The 16,566-nt window shown below is 35.9% G+C and overlaps 1 protein-coding gene across 1 annotated transcript in view; it reads right to left on the bottom strand.

Annotated features, from left to right (window-relative positions):
- Positions 1–203: 203 nt before the first annotated feature.
- Positions 204–16,566, bottom strand: part of KCNIP4 (potassium voltage-gated channel interacting protein 4) — a 140,236-nt gene continuing 123,873 nt past the window's right edge. Inside the window, exons 5-8 of the mRNA XM_036763394.1 lie at positions 10,719–10,826; positions 4,518–4,622; positions 4,229–4,291; positions 204–1,754 (exon numbers count right to left, since the gene is read on the bottom strand). Coding sequence (XP_036619289.1) covers positions 1,707–1,754; positions 4,229–4,291; positions 4,518–4,622; positions 10,719–10,826 — 324 coding nt within the window. The 3' untranslated portion in view covers positions 204–1,706. The remainder of the gene's footprint in view (positions 1,755–4,228; positions 4,292–4,517; positions 4,623–10,718; positions 10,827–16,566) is intronic.

Below are 16,566 nucleotides of genomic sequence, written 5' to 3'. Positions count from 1 at the left end.
GACTTACCAGTTAATAAATAATACAACCAAGACTTGAACCCAGGTCTTGACTCCCAATTCATAGCTTTCCCCTACATGACTGCCCCCACTTTGTTCTGGGTCCTGAAGAGACAAAGAGGTGTCTCTTGCAATAAGTCAATGAAAAATTTTTTTAAACTACTTATGTTTTTAAGGGGGAAAAGAAGACCTAAAACATAAACATTAGGGTTATATACATTCTACTTTTGTTTATTTTTCCTTTTTAAAATACAAAATGTATACATTGAGCTTACACACACACACATACTCTAATGGCAAATTTCAAGCGTACATGTATTGTACTACTCTTAATCCTACACTGGTGATAGCAGAACATTCAACATCTTATCTTTACACCAGAATAGATCCCTGATATATTTTTGTGAAACAAAGTTGCAAAATTCCTTCTACCCCAGAAGCTTCTTTGTTTTTGTGATATTTGCAGAAAAATGAAGATGGTTGTATCTTTAGTATTATTGTGGGAACTTTATAGGCCTAAGATCCTTGAAAGTAACGATGATACTTAAAATTGGGGCTTGTGTGCTGTTAATCCACTCAAATAATCCAGTTAAATAATTGAAATAATAACTCATTCTCTACTGTCCCATTATTATAGTTATTAATATATTTTTCCTTCAAAATGAAATTATGTTAATGTTCTTCCCCACTGTATATAGGTGAGTGTTCTTTGTGTCATAGAAATGCAAATGGTAAAGTCAGGCCAGAGATGAACCTGACCTTAGGCTGATTGTTATTAATCATTAATGTGTGTTACTGGATGCTCATCTACTAGTGAGCCTTAATTTAAACCTGGGTGGTGGAAGGGTAAATCCTCATCTTCATTGTAGACAATGTGGATATTGTGGACTTGGACATTCATGTAGTGATACTAGGATTCACTCATTTTCATTCTTTCATAGGAAGAGTGAAGCCCAGTGAGGGCTATCATATTGAGCAAGTCCCAAATTATATACGTTATGTGGGATTTGGGTTCTAATATGGAAAACCAACAAATGCTTATTAATAAGCCTTACTCCAAAGAAGTATGCTGTCATCTGGTAATAAATTGTTTTAGTTCTAATAGTAGAAAAATGCCAGATAAATGAATTAAAGGCTTCAGCAAAAGGAGACTTCAACAAAAGGAGGAAAACCCACAAAAACAGGGACTGCAAATAATTTTTTAATAGCGGTAATTGTTTTTGTTTACTCAAAGTATATAAATGGGATTACAGCATACAAATATGGAAATGAAATCTAATTTCTGTAAATTAAACACTGATGCCAATATTTTAGAAAAAAACATTTATAATCCTGGGGTTAGATTCTAATACAAATGGGTAGCAAAAACCACTATCATAACATCACTTTGATGTGCGAAAGCCTCAATAATCCCAGGGTTGGAGTATCAATAAAATTATGTGTTTGTCAGGTATCATTTCTTTGAATAGCCTCATGGTAGGAAATTTTTGGAACATCCTATTAACTCAGTGGTATAATGAAGAGGATGCAAATTGATATCTTGGAAATAAATAACTTTGGGGATGGCTTTATAATAAAACAAAGCTTATTTGCATAATATGCTTCAGTGTAAAGCTGAGCAGTCTATGCTAAAAGTGGTAACTCCAACTTTAAGTATTGTTTTAGAATAGTTCACATTTGTCTATTAAATTCAAGATCTAACCAACATGTTAAATCACATTTTCAAAGAGCTGCATGGAGCGCATTATATTTTCATCCTGTAAGGAGACAAAAAAACATGGATTAAATTTTAATTGTTTCAATTAAAGGTATGCTATTACTCTGACCTCCCATTCCCCACTCTAAAGTACACAAATGCATGGACATGCACCCACGCTCAAACACATATGACAACCATCACAACTTGAGCAATAAAATAACAAATATTGTTTTTATAAACTTCTAATACCTTAATATTAAGATATATATCTTAAATATAGATTCTATTTATAGAAGCACCTATGTTTTTAGGTTGTTGTCAAGACTTTAAATAGCTGTTTTTTTGATGATAGTTGAAATCTCCCCAAACTCAACAACATATAAACATATAATAACAGCAACAGAAGGAGCAAGAGAGGTGACTCAACCAAAAAAGCCAGGTCAGAGATAAGTACAAAAGAGCAAAGCTAAATGATGGCATTGGACCTCGAAGTCTCTTGTAGACCCTAAGTTCCATAGGTCCAGTTTTATAAATAAGGGGTCTTAAAATGGCAGAGGAGAATTTTTATTGAGGAAGCCTATTATGGATGCAGAACCTTTGGGCAGTTTTTCATCCTTAAGGATGTTCTCCAGAAATGTGAGGGGAAGCATGGTGTAGAGAGCTTCCCTAAAAGCCAGAAAGACCTAGGGTCAAGTCCTACCTCTAACATTTACTGGCTATATAGGACCCTCTCAGTGTTATAGGAAACTGACATCTCAGTGGATTTCACTGAAATTGAGGAACTGGTCATTTTGAGGTTGTTTCCCAGGAATATCCCTGGAGGCAGTTAGACTCTCAACTGAAATGATCCATTGCTGGTAGTGGAATTTCTATGAAGAGATAATTTATAGCAGAAGCAGCATTAAAGATTTGTATCTACTTGGTTTTTTTTCAGTCATTAGTACCTTGAAATACATGTTGATGAACTGAAAGGGTTACTGGGAATTAAAAACAAAATCCTATTTTAAACATCATGGAAATTTGATATTCAGTGACTGAAGTAGGATCACTGTATGATCATAGATTTAGAGCTGATAGGATCCTTGGAGCACATCCAGTCTAAGTCTCTCCTTATACAGATGAGGAAACTGAGGCTCTAAGTGAGTGACCTGGCCATGCTTGTGCAGCTAGAAAGTGTCTGAAGTGAGACTGGGATCAAGGGCTTCCTAACTTCAAATCTAGTGTCCTCTCCATTCTACTATATGGCCTCTCATTAGTACTTCAAGGCTAGAGAGCAAAAATATTGAGTTTTTCCCATTTAGCATTTTCAAAGCATTTTACCATAATTTGTTTGTCTATAAACACTTAGGGGAATTAGTTATAAATAAAGATACACTTTTATTGAGAATTGATTTTCAACTCCAGCGCATGCTTTGCCATTGATGAACAGTGATGGGTTTGTTTGCCTGCATGGTAGGAAGGCACATCATGTTTCTCAAACATAAATGAACTTGGAAGTTTGAAATTTTTTATAGCTGTAGATACTTAGACATAAACTCACCCTCTCCCCCCAATACATAGCGTGATTGTGATTCAGAAATATCCACGTGCTTTAAAAAATAGCAATGTTGGCAAAGAGTGCCACATAATCAGTCCTGTCAAAGCTACTTTCCTATATCCAGATACTAAGTACATTGTCTACATTCTCTGTATTAAATATTGCACCCATGAGGAGATCCACAGGCTTTTTTTTTAAGGCTACATGCTTTTAAAAATAAATTACTGTTCATTAATCTTCACTCAGAAGTCCTCTCCCTTAAAGTTTTGGGAAACACAAATGTAGATGAACAAAGGAAATCATCGTCAGTGGGTTCCGTTGTTTGTTTAGGTACTGGTGCAGAGGGAAGAAGGCTTGTGTCAAAATGCTATATAAATGAATTACAACTATTTTTGGTAGAAACCTATTTCATCCATTCTGGTATAGAACATCACAGCACAGGTCAGTAACATCTATAATTTATAGTTTTAGAAAATGGCTTGGGACACAGAAAGGTAACTTGTCCATGATTACATAGCCATATGTATCAGAGGCAGGAGGACTTTAAGATGAACTTTATCCACCATATAACACTGTTCTTGTGTTGTTCAGTTATGTCTGACTCTTTGTCACCCTTTTTGGTGTTTTCTTGGAAAAGATACCAGAGTGGTTTGCCATTTCCTTCCCCAGCACATTTTACAGATGAGGGAACTCAGGCAAATAGGTTAAAGTGACTTGCCCAGGGTCATATGACTAGTAAGTGTCTAAGACCAGCTTGAACTCAGGAAGATGAATCTTCCTGACTCCAGGCAACACCTAGCTGCCAACATTGTTTCTCTTTCTATTGTTACTTGTTATTACCCTTGGGCTAGCCTAGATATTAACCCTCGTAGGCCAGGCCCTGAGTATATAGAAACATAGAGTTTCGAGAGGGTTAGCTGACAGCACTATACCTAGTTATTAAGCTAATTGAGGGGATGTGGTATCTTACATTCTTTACTTATGGTGATACTTACTTTTTGGCAGCTTTCAATGAATTCATCTATGGTAACTACCCCATCTTTATTTTTGTCCATTTTCTGTTCAGAAATAAGACATATTAGTATTAAAATAATAACACCTTGTTTAAAGATGTACAATGAAAGGAAACCCACTGCCTCCAAAACAATCCATTCCACATTCTGATCTTTACCTGTTTTAGTTATGATACTACGTATATTTTTTAAACCATAAAAATTATAAGGAAGCATTTAGTGGAGGAGCTCCTAACTCTGCACACCTACTATCCTCCTCTTCTGTTCCTACCTGAAAAAATGTTTCCACATGTTGTCTGGGGGCATCCTCTTTAAGAACAGGATATGTACATTTACCCATCATATCATATATCGCTTTCATTATATCAAGCATTTCCTAAAAGAAAAAGTAGCTTGAGTAAGACATTACTCTATGTGGATGGGAGTACATCATGATATCTTTTATTCCCTATTTTTCATTTCATATAATTTTTTTCATATCTCAATACTGCATTTTGTTTAACACCATAGACATTTTCCAACAAACACCCAAAGAATACCTATCTCCCCCAAAGGATATTCCTCAAAAACAGTTAAGCAAAAGTGCTCAAGTTATTATGACTGATTATATATGTTACTTTCTACTTCCATGGTTGACTGTTTAGTAGAAGTGTATTAACTTGAATTGCCTGTAATTTATCTCTGGATTTTGTTATCATTTAGTCTTATCTTTATTAACATTTTTGTAGTCATTGCGTATATTGTTCTTTGGGCTCTGTTTCTTCACTCTGTATCACTTCATACGCATTTTTCATTTCTTTCAGAATGGTAACATCCTACTAACATCATACACACATATGTTTATATTACATATATCTCACAATTTATTCACTCACTCTAAAATCCTTCATACATATTTTGTTTCCAGCTTTCTACGGTCACAAATAATGCCACTATAAACATTTTTGTACATATTGACTTTTTTCAGTCAATCTTCTTGAGACATAAATCCCTGTAATTGGATTTCTGGGTCAAACAAATAAATGATTCAGTAGTTCTTTTTGTATGATTCAAAATTATTTTCCAGTAGAAGTGAACCCGTTTACAATATCTACAAGAGGGCATTGCTATCTCTGCCATCCTTTAGCACTTCCAAAATTTAATTTCACCCCACTACACACTTTTTTCTTTTGCCATCTTTTTTCAACTCAGTAAGTATGAGAATTCTTTTATTTTGAATTCTCACCCTGGTAGATTCCATAGCTTCTTCAAAGCATAGAATAGCTGCCTCTTCTCAATTAGTGTTTTTCCTCTTCCTTGAAATTATTCTGTATTTTCTTTGTGTTTGTTATATATTTATCTTTGCAACCATTGTTTCAGGACAAACTAAGCTCTTTAAGAGCAGGGACTATTTCATTTTTGTTTTTATATCCCAGGTACCTAGCCCAGTGCCTGGCACAAAGTAGATACTCAATAAATATTTTCTGAATTGACTTCCTTTCAGATGGTAACTGACAGTTTTACTTTTCTCCTTTTGAAAATATTGTTCATATACTTTGATTACTTGTCCACTGGAGAATGATAGTTTATAGATTTGTTTCAATTCCTCACATGTTTTTGATAACAGAATTTACTCATATATTAAATGCAAATATCTTCCCTAGCTATATCTTTCTTCCTAATTCTAAGCTACAATGATTTTATTTAATTGTATATAATGAAAATAGTTTGTCTTTTATAATCTCTTTATGCTTTGTTTAGGCATTTTCCCCTAACAGTAGTTGCCAATGAATGAAAAAGGATTTACTAGGCATTTATTAAGTGTCTGGTGCTATAACTGCTGAGGATACAACTACAACTGGAAACAGTCTTTTCCCTCTAGGAACTTTCATTCTAATAATGAGAGATATACATATAGGAGAGTGTAATCAAAGAGGGAAGTTTGGTCTGGGGATTCATTGGGATGATGTCTATGCTGGGAAGGTGCTTCTTCATCATTTCCAATGCTCAGAGTCCCTGATTTCCTCCAAACTTCTGCTCAAACACTATCTCCTACATGAAACTGTTCATGATCCTTATCTCCCAACTGACAATGCTTATCTAAAAATGTTACTTTGTATTTTAATTTGTATATGTTATGTATTTATTTATATCTATATCTACTCACATTATACAGTGTTATTCCTGACAAAATATAAGCTCCTTGAACTAAGGGAATATTTTGTTTTTGTATCCATACCATATGTTATGGTACCTGACACATAGGACGTACCTAATAAGTTCTGGATTGATTTTGTTAATAAAAATATTCAGAGAGAGAAAAATTTTCTCTAAGGACTGATTTAGCTGTATACTATAAATGTATTTAATTATTGATTCTGTGATGTGTTCTTTGACTTCTCATTCCTTAGGCATTATTGTTTAATTTATATCTGATTCTTTTTATTCATATTTCCCTGATTGATTCTTAATTTATTATGTATTAAAAATGTTAATATTTCTGCCCTTCCGTATTTTTCTATGAATTCTTAATCCTAGCATATGAGCAGGGTTTTTTGTTTGTTTATTTTTGGTAAATGTGCTTTATGATGCTGAAGTGTAAGCATATTCCATTATATTCCCATTCAGTAATCACTATGGGTATGTTAGATCTAGTTTTTTTCCAAAAGTTTCTTTAGATCTATAATTTCCTTTTCTTTTTTTGATCTGCTACTTTTATTTAGCTCTAAAACAGGCATGCTAAAGTCACCTACAATTATTGTTTTGTTAATTCTTTTTGAACTTTGGTTAGCTTTTCCTTTAATAATGCCTTTAAGCAAAATGTAATATTCCTCTTTGCCTCTCTTCACTATATCTATCAAATTTTGGAGCAACTAGAGCCAACAAAAAGTCAGGGTAAGACATTTTTCCAGCTTAAGGAAACTTAGGAGATTGACATGAGATGTCTGACACCTGGTAGAGAGCTGTCTGGAGCACAAAACCTGTGTTTCCAGCACCAGTGGTAGGCCCTGGAGATGGTTACAATAGCAGCAGGTGCAACAGCTTTGGGAGCTTTCAGCCCATAGATTGTAAAGGGGTCAGACAACTGGTCAGAAAGAGATTATAGGGGATCCTTTGCTGGGACTGGGTACAGCTAGCACTGATTGGCAACTCTGTTGCCCATAGCAGTTCTGGATCACAGTTCCAGGGTGGAAAGGAACACTTGTGAAGGGTCACAAGAGAGCAGAGGCCCTGGTATCAATTCCAAGGCAAAGAGGAGCATTAGCACTTGCCTCTACAGGGGAGCAGAAGCCATTCCTGGGAAAAGACCAGAGTTCAGACCAAGAAAGCAGTTATCATACCTTTCTAGGATAATACCACCTTGGAAGCACCAAAAACTTACAGACCCTCAGGACTAGCACTGAAAACAGCAGCACAAAAAAAAAATCCTGAAGCTTAGTACAGTGACTCTCCATCCTCTGGTGAGCAGAGCCCAACTTTAACATAAAGTTCAAAGTCAGGAAATAGGCAGGAAAAATGAGCAAACAAGCAAACAAACAAAAGCATACAAAAAATCCTTGATCATAAACAGCTATTACAGAGGCAAGGAAGATCAAGACACAAAATCAGAAGAAGACAATAACTTACAAAACATCAACAAGCAAAGCCTCTAAGTAAAATGGTAATTAGACAGAAGCCTAGCAAGACTTCCTAGAAGACTTAAGGTAAGAGTGGTAGAGGGAAAATTGGGAAAACAAATGAGAATGATGATAGGAAATGATGAAAATAGAATTAACAGCATACTAAAAGAGGTACAAAAAATACTGAAGAAAATAACCCCTTAAAAAAAACAGAATTGGTCTAATGGTAAAAGAGGTACAAAAATTTACTGAAGAAAAGAACTCCTTAAAAAGAAGAATAGGCAAAATGAAAAAGGAAGTTAAAATAAACCTCACTGAAGAAAATAGTTCCTTAAAAATTAAAATTGGGTGAGAGGAAGCTAATGACTCCATGAGACATCAAGAAATAATACAATAAAATAAAAAATGAAAAAAATGTGAAAATAATCCATTAAAAAAAGCTGATTTGGAAAATAGATTGGGGAGAATTTAAGAATTATTGGACAACTTAGCAGCCAAGATAAAAAAAAGGTCCTAGACATAATATTTTGAGAAACTATATAGAAAAACTGTCTTTGACCCAGAGGGGTAAAATAGAAACTAAAAGAATCCATTAATCACCTCCTGAAAGAGATCCCAAAATGAAAACTCCCAGAATATTATAGCTAAATTCCAGAGCTCCCAAGTTAAAGAGGAAATATTGCAAACAGACAGGAAAAAACAATTTAAATATTGTGGAACCACAGTCAGGATCACACAAGATTTAGTTGCTTTCACATTAAAGGAGTGGAGGGTTTACAAGATGATATTCCAGAAGGCAACCAACAATAATCTACCCAGCAAAACTGAGTATAATCCTTCATGGAAAAAAGATATTTAATGAAACAGAGGACTTTCAAGCATTCCTGATGAAAAGTCCAGAGCTGAATAGAAATCTGACATTCAAACACAAGACCTGAGAGAAGCATAAAATGAAAGAGCAATCATAAGGGACTCAATAAAGTTAAACTGTTTACATTCCTATATGGGAAGATGATACATGTAACTCCTAAGAATGACATCATTTTTAAGGCAGTTAGAGGGAGTCTACCCAGATAGAGGGCATGCTGTGAGTCAATTATGTTGGGATAATGCACTGAGAGAAGGAGGAAAGGAAAGGCATAATGGGGAAAATTTTCTCACACAAAAGAGGTACGCAAGGAAGAACTTTTATGATAGTGGGGATAACGGGGGAGGGGAGAGACAGGCAATGCTTGGACCTCACTCTCATTGGAATTGGTTCAAAGAGGAAACACACACACACACACACACACACACACACACACACACACACAATTGGCATAGAAATTCATCTTACCCAAAAGAGAAATAGGAGGGGAAGGGGATAAGAGAAAGGGGGAGGAGGATTATAAAAGGGAGCGTGGATCAAGTGATGCAATGGTCAGAAGCAAAACAGATTTTTGAGAAGGGATAGGATAAACATAGATACCCACAAATATTTGTAATAGCAAAAGCTGGAAATTAATTGTGCGTTCAGTGATTAGGGAATGAACAAGATCATGAGGTGTGACTATAATGTGCAATAAGGAACAAAGGATTTGAAGGATTCATAGAAAAATTGGAAAACTGGCATGTATTGTGCAGAGTTAAAAAAAAGCAAAACCATATCAACGGTATACACAATGACTGCAGTAATGTAAAAGAAGATAACTCTAAAAGAAAACAGAACTCAGGTCAAATATAATAGCTAATCTTAATTCTGTTGACTGAAGTTAAAATACACTTCCCTTTTTGTCAGGAAACGGCAAAGTACAGCATCTGAAAGTAACATGTTCTGTCAGTCACAATTGGATAATTTTGCTTAACGATTTTAAAAAACATTGTTTTATTTTTAATTTATGGAATAAACCAAGCATTTCTTAACATAGTATAATAAAAATATAATTGCACATAAAACTGAAAATCTATTATGTACAACTTGCTGTTCCTTTTAGATATATAATAAAGTGTCATGTAAATTTCTTTCCCTCCCCTTTTTTTCCTCCTTCCCTCATTCCCCTCCATGGGTACCATTAGCCTCAAATAGGCATATATATACATATATATGTATATATATATGTATATATGTATGTATGTATGTGTATATATGTATGTATGTATGTGTATATATATATATATAAAATTATTCTATACAAACTTCTATTTGTTACTTCTCTCTTTACGCAGGTAGCATCTTCTTCATATGTTCTTTATAGTTAATTCTGATATTTATAATAGTCAACATGACTTTTTCGCTCAATGTTACCCTTAAAACAATATTACTGCTATTGTATACAGTGTTCTCTTGGTTCTGCTCATTTTGCTCTTCATTATTTCATGCAAATGTTTCCACATTTTTCTAAGATCATTGAGCTTATCATTTTTAATAGCATAATAGTATTCCTTCACAATCATATACCACAACTTGTTCAGCCATATTTTTAAGGGAAGATTCTATGGAGAAATTTTATTGGGAAATAATTATATCAAAACAAAATATATCAGCATTAAAAATAAAATTTCTAAAAGAAGAAATAAGGCAATCTGTATGTTATGTATGTATAGACCATTTCATAATTGATAGTGATCATAAGGTCAAAATCCTTTTTTTTAATGAATGAAGAATTAAGCTCTTCTACTGATCTATAAAAATATCATAAGCCTACACAGCAAATTCTTCTCAGAATATTTTCCCTAAATAAAACTAATTTAATGAAATATTTTTGATTGCTTGGATCAGGTATAAATTCTATGACTTCATTGTATAATTTAATTTAAAACTCCTCAGTGTTGAAAATGAAATTAGTTCTAAGTAGAAAATGTGAAAACAGCTATGCCTAGAAGACAATTATTACCTCTTTAGTTATATATCCATCTTTATTTATGTCATACAAATTAAATGCCCAGTTGAGTTTTTCTTGTACTGTCCCTCGAAGCAAAATGGAAAGACCCATCACAAAGTCCTAAAGAGAGAGAAAATTACAACTTAATAGGGCACAGTGTGGTCTAGACAAAACAATCAGTCAACAAGCATTTTACCCGAAGAGTTCAATAACTATGTGCCAGGCACCGTGCTAGCTTCTGGGGACACAAATATAAAGAATAAAACAATTCCTACTCTCAAAAACTTACATTCTAAAAGTAAAACAAGTCCATATACAAATATATACAGCACAAATATATGGATAATAAATACAGATTAGATAAATGAAATAGAGTTAAAGAGAGAGGGGACTAGCTGTTAAGTGAATAAGGAAAGGCTTCAATTAGAAAGTGGTGCTTGAGCTGAGTCTGGAAGAGAAGTCTATGAAGTAGAGATGAGGAAGGGGTGCATTCCAATCATGGGACATAGCCAGTACAAAAGTGCAGAAATGGAGTCCTGTGTTAGGAACAGAGTTAAGGCCAGTTTAACTGGATCATACAGTATGGGAGGGAGAGCAGTATACTATGAGACTGGAACCACACGTTGGGTAAGATCGTGAAGGGCTTTAAAAGTGAAACAGAAGAATTTATGTTTCATCTTACAACCAATCAGGAGTCACTGGGATTGGTTGAGAAGGGGAAATGACATGGCCAGATCTGTGCTTAAGACACTTTGACAGCTGTTTCGAAGAATGACTGAAATAGGGGAGAAACAGAGAGACCAATTGGTTATTGAAATAATATAGAGTAGAAGTGGACTGTAAGCCCACCCCCCCAGCCAATTGTGAGAAGAGATAGAGGTGGGTGGGAATCTTTTTCATTAAGACTATAAATTAAGGCCGGTTCCCTTTTACCTCACCTCCTCCATTATGGAGGTGTGCCCGAATCTTGCAAGGTTTGTAGAATAAATTTACTTTGTTTCCCTTAAAGATGTCTCTCCTATTATTTAAACATTCTGTCCCATACACATATAAGCGCTAAGCTGTAATATAAAATGCATTCAGGAGGACATAGTCAATAATTACATGTGACAGGAAGGTGTGTATGGATGGTGATCTGAACAGCTGGAAGGTGTAAGCACCAACACTGACAGAATCTCGTGAAATACAGAACAATAAACTAAAATGAGGAGAATTTGGTTGTGAAAATGGCAATGAGATGTCTACAAACCACATGCTGATTAGAAGTATTTAAGCATTATGCCACATTAAAATTCTAGTTGCAAAATCTATAATCTTACTAAATGCTTCATTTTACATTTTCAGCATAAATAGTTCATTTGATCTCATTTATTCACTATCTTTCTTTAGAATGTAAACTCCTTGTGAGTAGGGATTGTTTCATTCATTGTATCTTTATCCCCAGCGCAATTAGAATATAATTCCTGGAACAAAGTAGACATTTAATGAAGAATAACCTTGATGGAGTTCAAGATGGCCTCAAATCAAACAAAACAATGCAATGACTATAAAACAGATGTTGAATCATTTCATTTGGGACCAAAAATAATATTCTTCAACCTCACACCCACAGGTAAGAATAATTTTTCATTTTCCTTACATACTTTTTTCTTTGTGAGTAGTTAAGAACATGAATTTCTCAATGTTCTCTCTTCTTAATTATGGCTGTCACAGTGACATAAGGCCTGGATTGGTGTGGGTAGAAACTGCCATCTCAAAAAACATAGTACTCTCAATGATTCAAATCCCTTCTTCCAAGAAGAATATAAGAGCAGAGTAACCAGAGACTCATCTAAAGGAGCCCACCTAGAGGTCCAGTGAAAACAGCCTGTTGGTCACTAGCACAAAGTAAAAAAATATTGAGAGCCAGAAATCTAAATAATCTAAAACACATTGTTAATTACTTAAAATTATAAGAAAAATGAAAAACAGTTCAACAATCCAGTAATTACTATAATTGGTATTGCATGGATCCAAATTCTCATCCTGTCATGCAAAGACAGATTTGAAAGGAATACATATGGAAAAATAAAACAGTAAATTAAACATCTAGCCATAATGGTTATAATTTAAAAGGAAAATTATAATTATTTGTATAAATAACTTGGCTCACATTCAGCTAGGGGAGGGAGTAACAGTTGTGTGCTGTGTTGCATAGTCAGGAGATGACTCTTAATTTGCTAGAATGTTGAGTAAGGTATGTGTGTCTGCCATAAGGTCTTACTAAGTTGATTCCAGGATTTCTTGGGAGAGTCACATGAAGAAAGGAGCTCCAAAGAGGTGGTGGAAAGAGAAAGGCTTTGGAATAATAGAGGACATTCATGGAAAAGCCAACTCCATCATTCCTTTGACTTTGCTTGTGATTCTAAAACGGACCTTCTCTAGGTGAGATTATTCTCTCTCTCCTTGATAGAAGTGAGATCCCATCTCTCTCCCAGATGAAGGACTCATTCACTCTTGTGTATTCTTTGATATATTCTATGCTGTTTAATTTCTCTAATTTGCATTTGCTGTTTTGCTTGGGTAGGGTTTGCTCACTATTTTTTATTTGTGATGGTGGTCTTTTGTGTAACTAGCATTTGGTGTTATAAGGCTAGGATTAACTTTGCAATCAGGAAAGTAGCTTTTATTTCTGAACCTATCATATCCCTAGACCAGAGATATTTGAAGGGTAACACATAGATATAATTGTAGGTTAATACTCCTCTTGGAGACTGGGGAGGAGATTCTGCAACTTTGGCTGTCCCAGACCTTGCCTGTCTCTCCCCCACCCCACTTTGAACTCAGCCTGGCAATGCACTCATGGCCTTTGTTCTCTGAAGAGGTAGGCCAGATCCTAGTCCATATCTATCAATGCTATCCATGAGCCACATCTCTGAAGAGGTAGGCCAGATCCTAGTCCATATCTATCAATGCTATCCATGAGCCACATCTATTTAAACAAGGTCTATACATACAGTCTTATAAGGTGGATACATATATTATACTTAAACATCTATAAGAAAGGAAGCATAGCTTAAGGGAGTTAAGCCCCCGATTCAAGTCCTGTCTCTGACATACACTACCTGTGTGACTTTGGACAAGTCACTTAACTTTTCAAATGCTTAAGGTAACTCTTCAGGGCACAAGTTACAGATAATTTGCCAATCTGCATTGGGGAAGGGAGTTTTTCCACAATGCAAGTTCCTTACACTGATGAAATTTCAGGTCTGGACCAAAAAACTCCCCCAAACCAAAACACTCAGTAGTGATATGTCTTTTTCAGGTTATGTATATTCCCAGGAGGATGTACAAATGATCACAGACAACCTTGCAGACAACATAGCTCTAAAACTAAGGTTAGACCCACTGACTTATGCTAACCTCAACCAAGGAAACCGACATAAAGCTAATTTTTCCCCCTTAGCAAAAGAGAATAAAAAAATCAATAAATACTGCTATTTAAACAGTAAGATGTCTAATGACTCACTGTCAAAGAAATTGTTTCTATTTATAGCAGTAGCTAGGTGGTGTAGTGAATAGAATACTGGGCCTGGAGTCAGGAAAAATCATCTTCTTGAGTTCAAATCTGGCCTCAGATACTTGCTAGCTGTGTGATCTTGGGTAAGTCATGTAACTCTGTTTGCCTCAGTTTCCTCATCTGTAAGATGAGCTGGAATAGGAAATGGCAAATCACTCCAGTATCTTTGCCAAGAAAACCCCAAATGGGTCATGATGAGTCAGACACGACTGAAAAAGAACTGAACACCACCACACTTCACCTTTTAGCCTTTTGTAATATAGATGCTCACCCTACCCAACTGACAGTTTTCTCTTAAAGGTTATTAGCAATCTCCTGAATACTAAATAGGATGGTGCTTTCTCAATCCTAATTCTATTTGACATTTGACATTGCTGATCACTCCCTCTTCCTGGATACTCTTCCCTTCCTCTCTTTTCCTTCCATGACAATGCAACTTGAGAGTTACCTTTGAATTTTTCCTTTCACCCTACGCTTTTTGTTGACGTCCTCCGCCCCAACAACCAACTTGTGCGGATCTGTTACCCCCCCACACCCAGGCCTTTGCCTAGCAAAGGGCCTGATCTCAGGGACAATGAATGGGGTGGGAGCCGAAGGTGGTGAGTAACTCCGTTTATTGTTTCAGCAAGCAGTATTTTTATATCTTTGTTTACATAGGCATTAGGGTGGTCCTGGTTCCGCCTACTCTCCTACCCTTCTCTTCCCCCGCTAACCTGAAGCTCCCTGCGGACAGGCAGTCCATGTGCCTGGGACAGGGAAGTTCCATGTGCTCTGGCAAGCCCAGACAGAGAGCCGGAAGTGCCATGTGGTCAAGCAGGTTCGGCAAAGACCTGGAATTGCTACAGAGGCAACAAAGGCGAGACCCCTCCTCGTGGCTCCACCCATATCTCAGAGCCCTGAGTTTACCTCAGCAGGCCCTGGGCGTGGAAGTCTGAGGAGGGCAGGGCTCGGCTCTAACTGGCCCCGTAACATAATCTTATCTTGGTTCAAGTCAGTATCACTTTGCACAGGAACTATTGTAATATCCCTCTCATTAGTCTTTCTACTTATAGTATTTCCCTTTTCCAATCCGTCCAACTCATAAATGCCTAAAAAAAAGAAAAAAAAATCATTCCAAGGCTGAAATAACTATACCTCAAAACTTTCTGCTACAAATCTATCACTCCTAGATAAAAACTCCTCAGTCTATCATTTAAAGGTCTCTATAATCTGGCTCCTACTTGCCTTTCCAGATTTATCGCCTATTATTATTGTTTATGACCCTCTATATTTCTGTCACTTTAGCTTGCCAATTGTTTTCCCAAATCAACTTTCTATTTCCTTTCTCCATGTTGTATAGAGTGCCCTTCAGGCCTAAAACCTAGTCCTTCCTCACCTCTGCCCATCCTTCAAGGCCAGACTCAAATGTCAGGTGTTATTTACAGCCTTTCTTGATGAATGCAACTTTGACCAGCTCTTTTCTCATGGATTTTTTGTTTTAGTCATCTATGAACATGCTATGTGCCTGTAGTTTATATTTTTATAAACTCCTTGAGTGCAAAGATTTTATTTTTGTGTTCTCAATGACTCATATAGTACCTTTCACACAGTAGGAACTTTATTTTTGCATACCACCATATCTACTCAATTCACTAATGTCAAGGACTCCTCCCAATCCCATTTTCCAAATAATCCTTTCCCAAGCACATTAGGCGGTCCATTCCAATAGGGATTGGAGAGGGGTTTATTACTGTCCTGTGTTTCACTAGAGGAAATGACTCCTGATTTCAGGGGGCTGTCCATTAGGAACTTACACAGAGCACAGATTAAACTAGACTTGTCCTATATGCAGAGTTTGATTATGGCAGTGTCAATAGAACAATTCCTAAATTCTTACTAATGTGGTTATTGGTTGTAGTGATCAGTCACTGGTTATGGTAGAGGAAGATTAGGGGTCTCTGCCAAACCTACTGCTAACAGAAGTGAACCACGGATGATATTATGACCACGCAATAAATCAGAAATTCGTTGTAATAGGGCTGTTGTAGAACACTTGGACACAGGCACGGAGGGAAAAGGCTAAGTAGCTTTTTTTTTTGACTCATTTCAAGTAAAACATAGTGGCTATGTGTGCGAAAAAGATGGCTGACTGCATTTGTAGACACATCAGCAGGGATTACTTTCAGGTGTACCATCTTCCAGCATGATAACAAGATCAGAAATAAATGAAGAAGTATTTATTATGCACTAATTATGTGCCAGTGACTGTGCTAAACACTGAGAATATCAAGGCATTCTTTGCTTGAGTAGTCCTCATTCTCA

This window comes from Trichosurus vulpecula, chromosome 6, assembly GCF_011100635.1.
Source record: "Trichosurus vulpecula isolate mTriVul1 chromosome 6, mTriVul1.pri, whole genome shotgun sequence".
NCBI lineage: Eukaryota > Metazoa > Chordata > Mammalia > Diprotodontia > Phalangeridae > Trichosurus > Trichosurus vulpecula.
The sequence above is the reverse complement of the archived record's forward strand: the minus strand, read 5'-3'. Positions and strand labels throughout refer to the sequence as shown.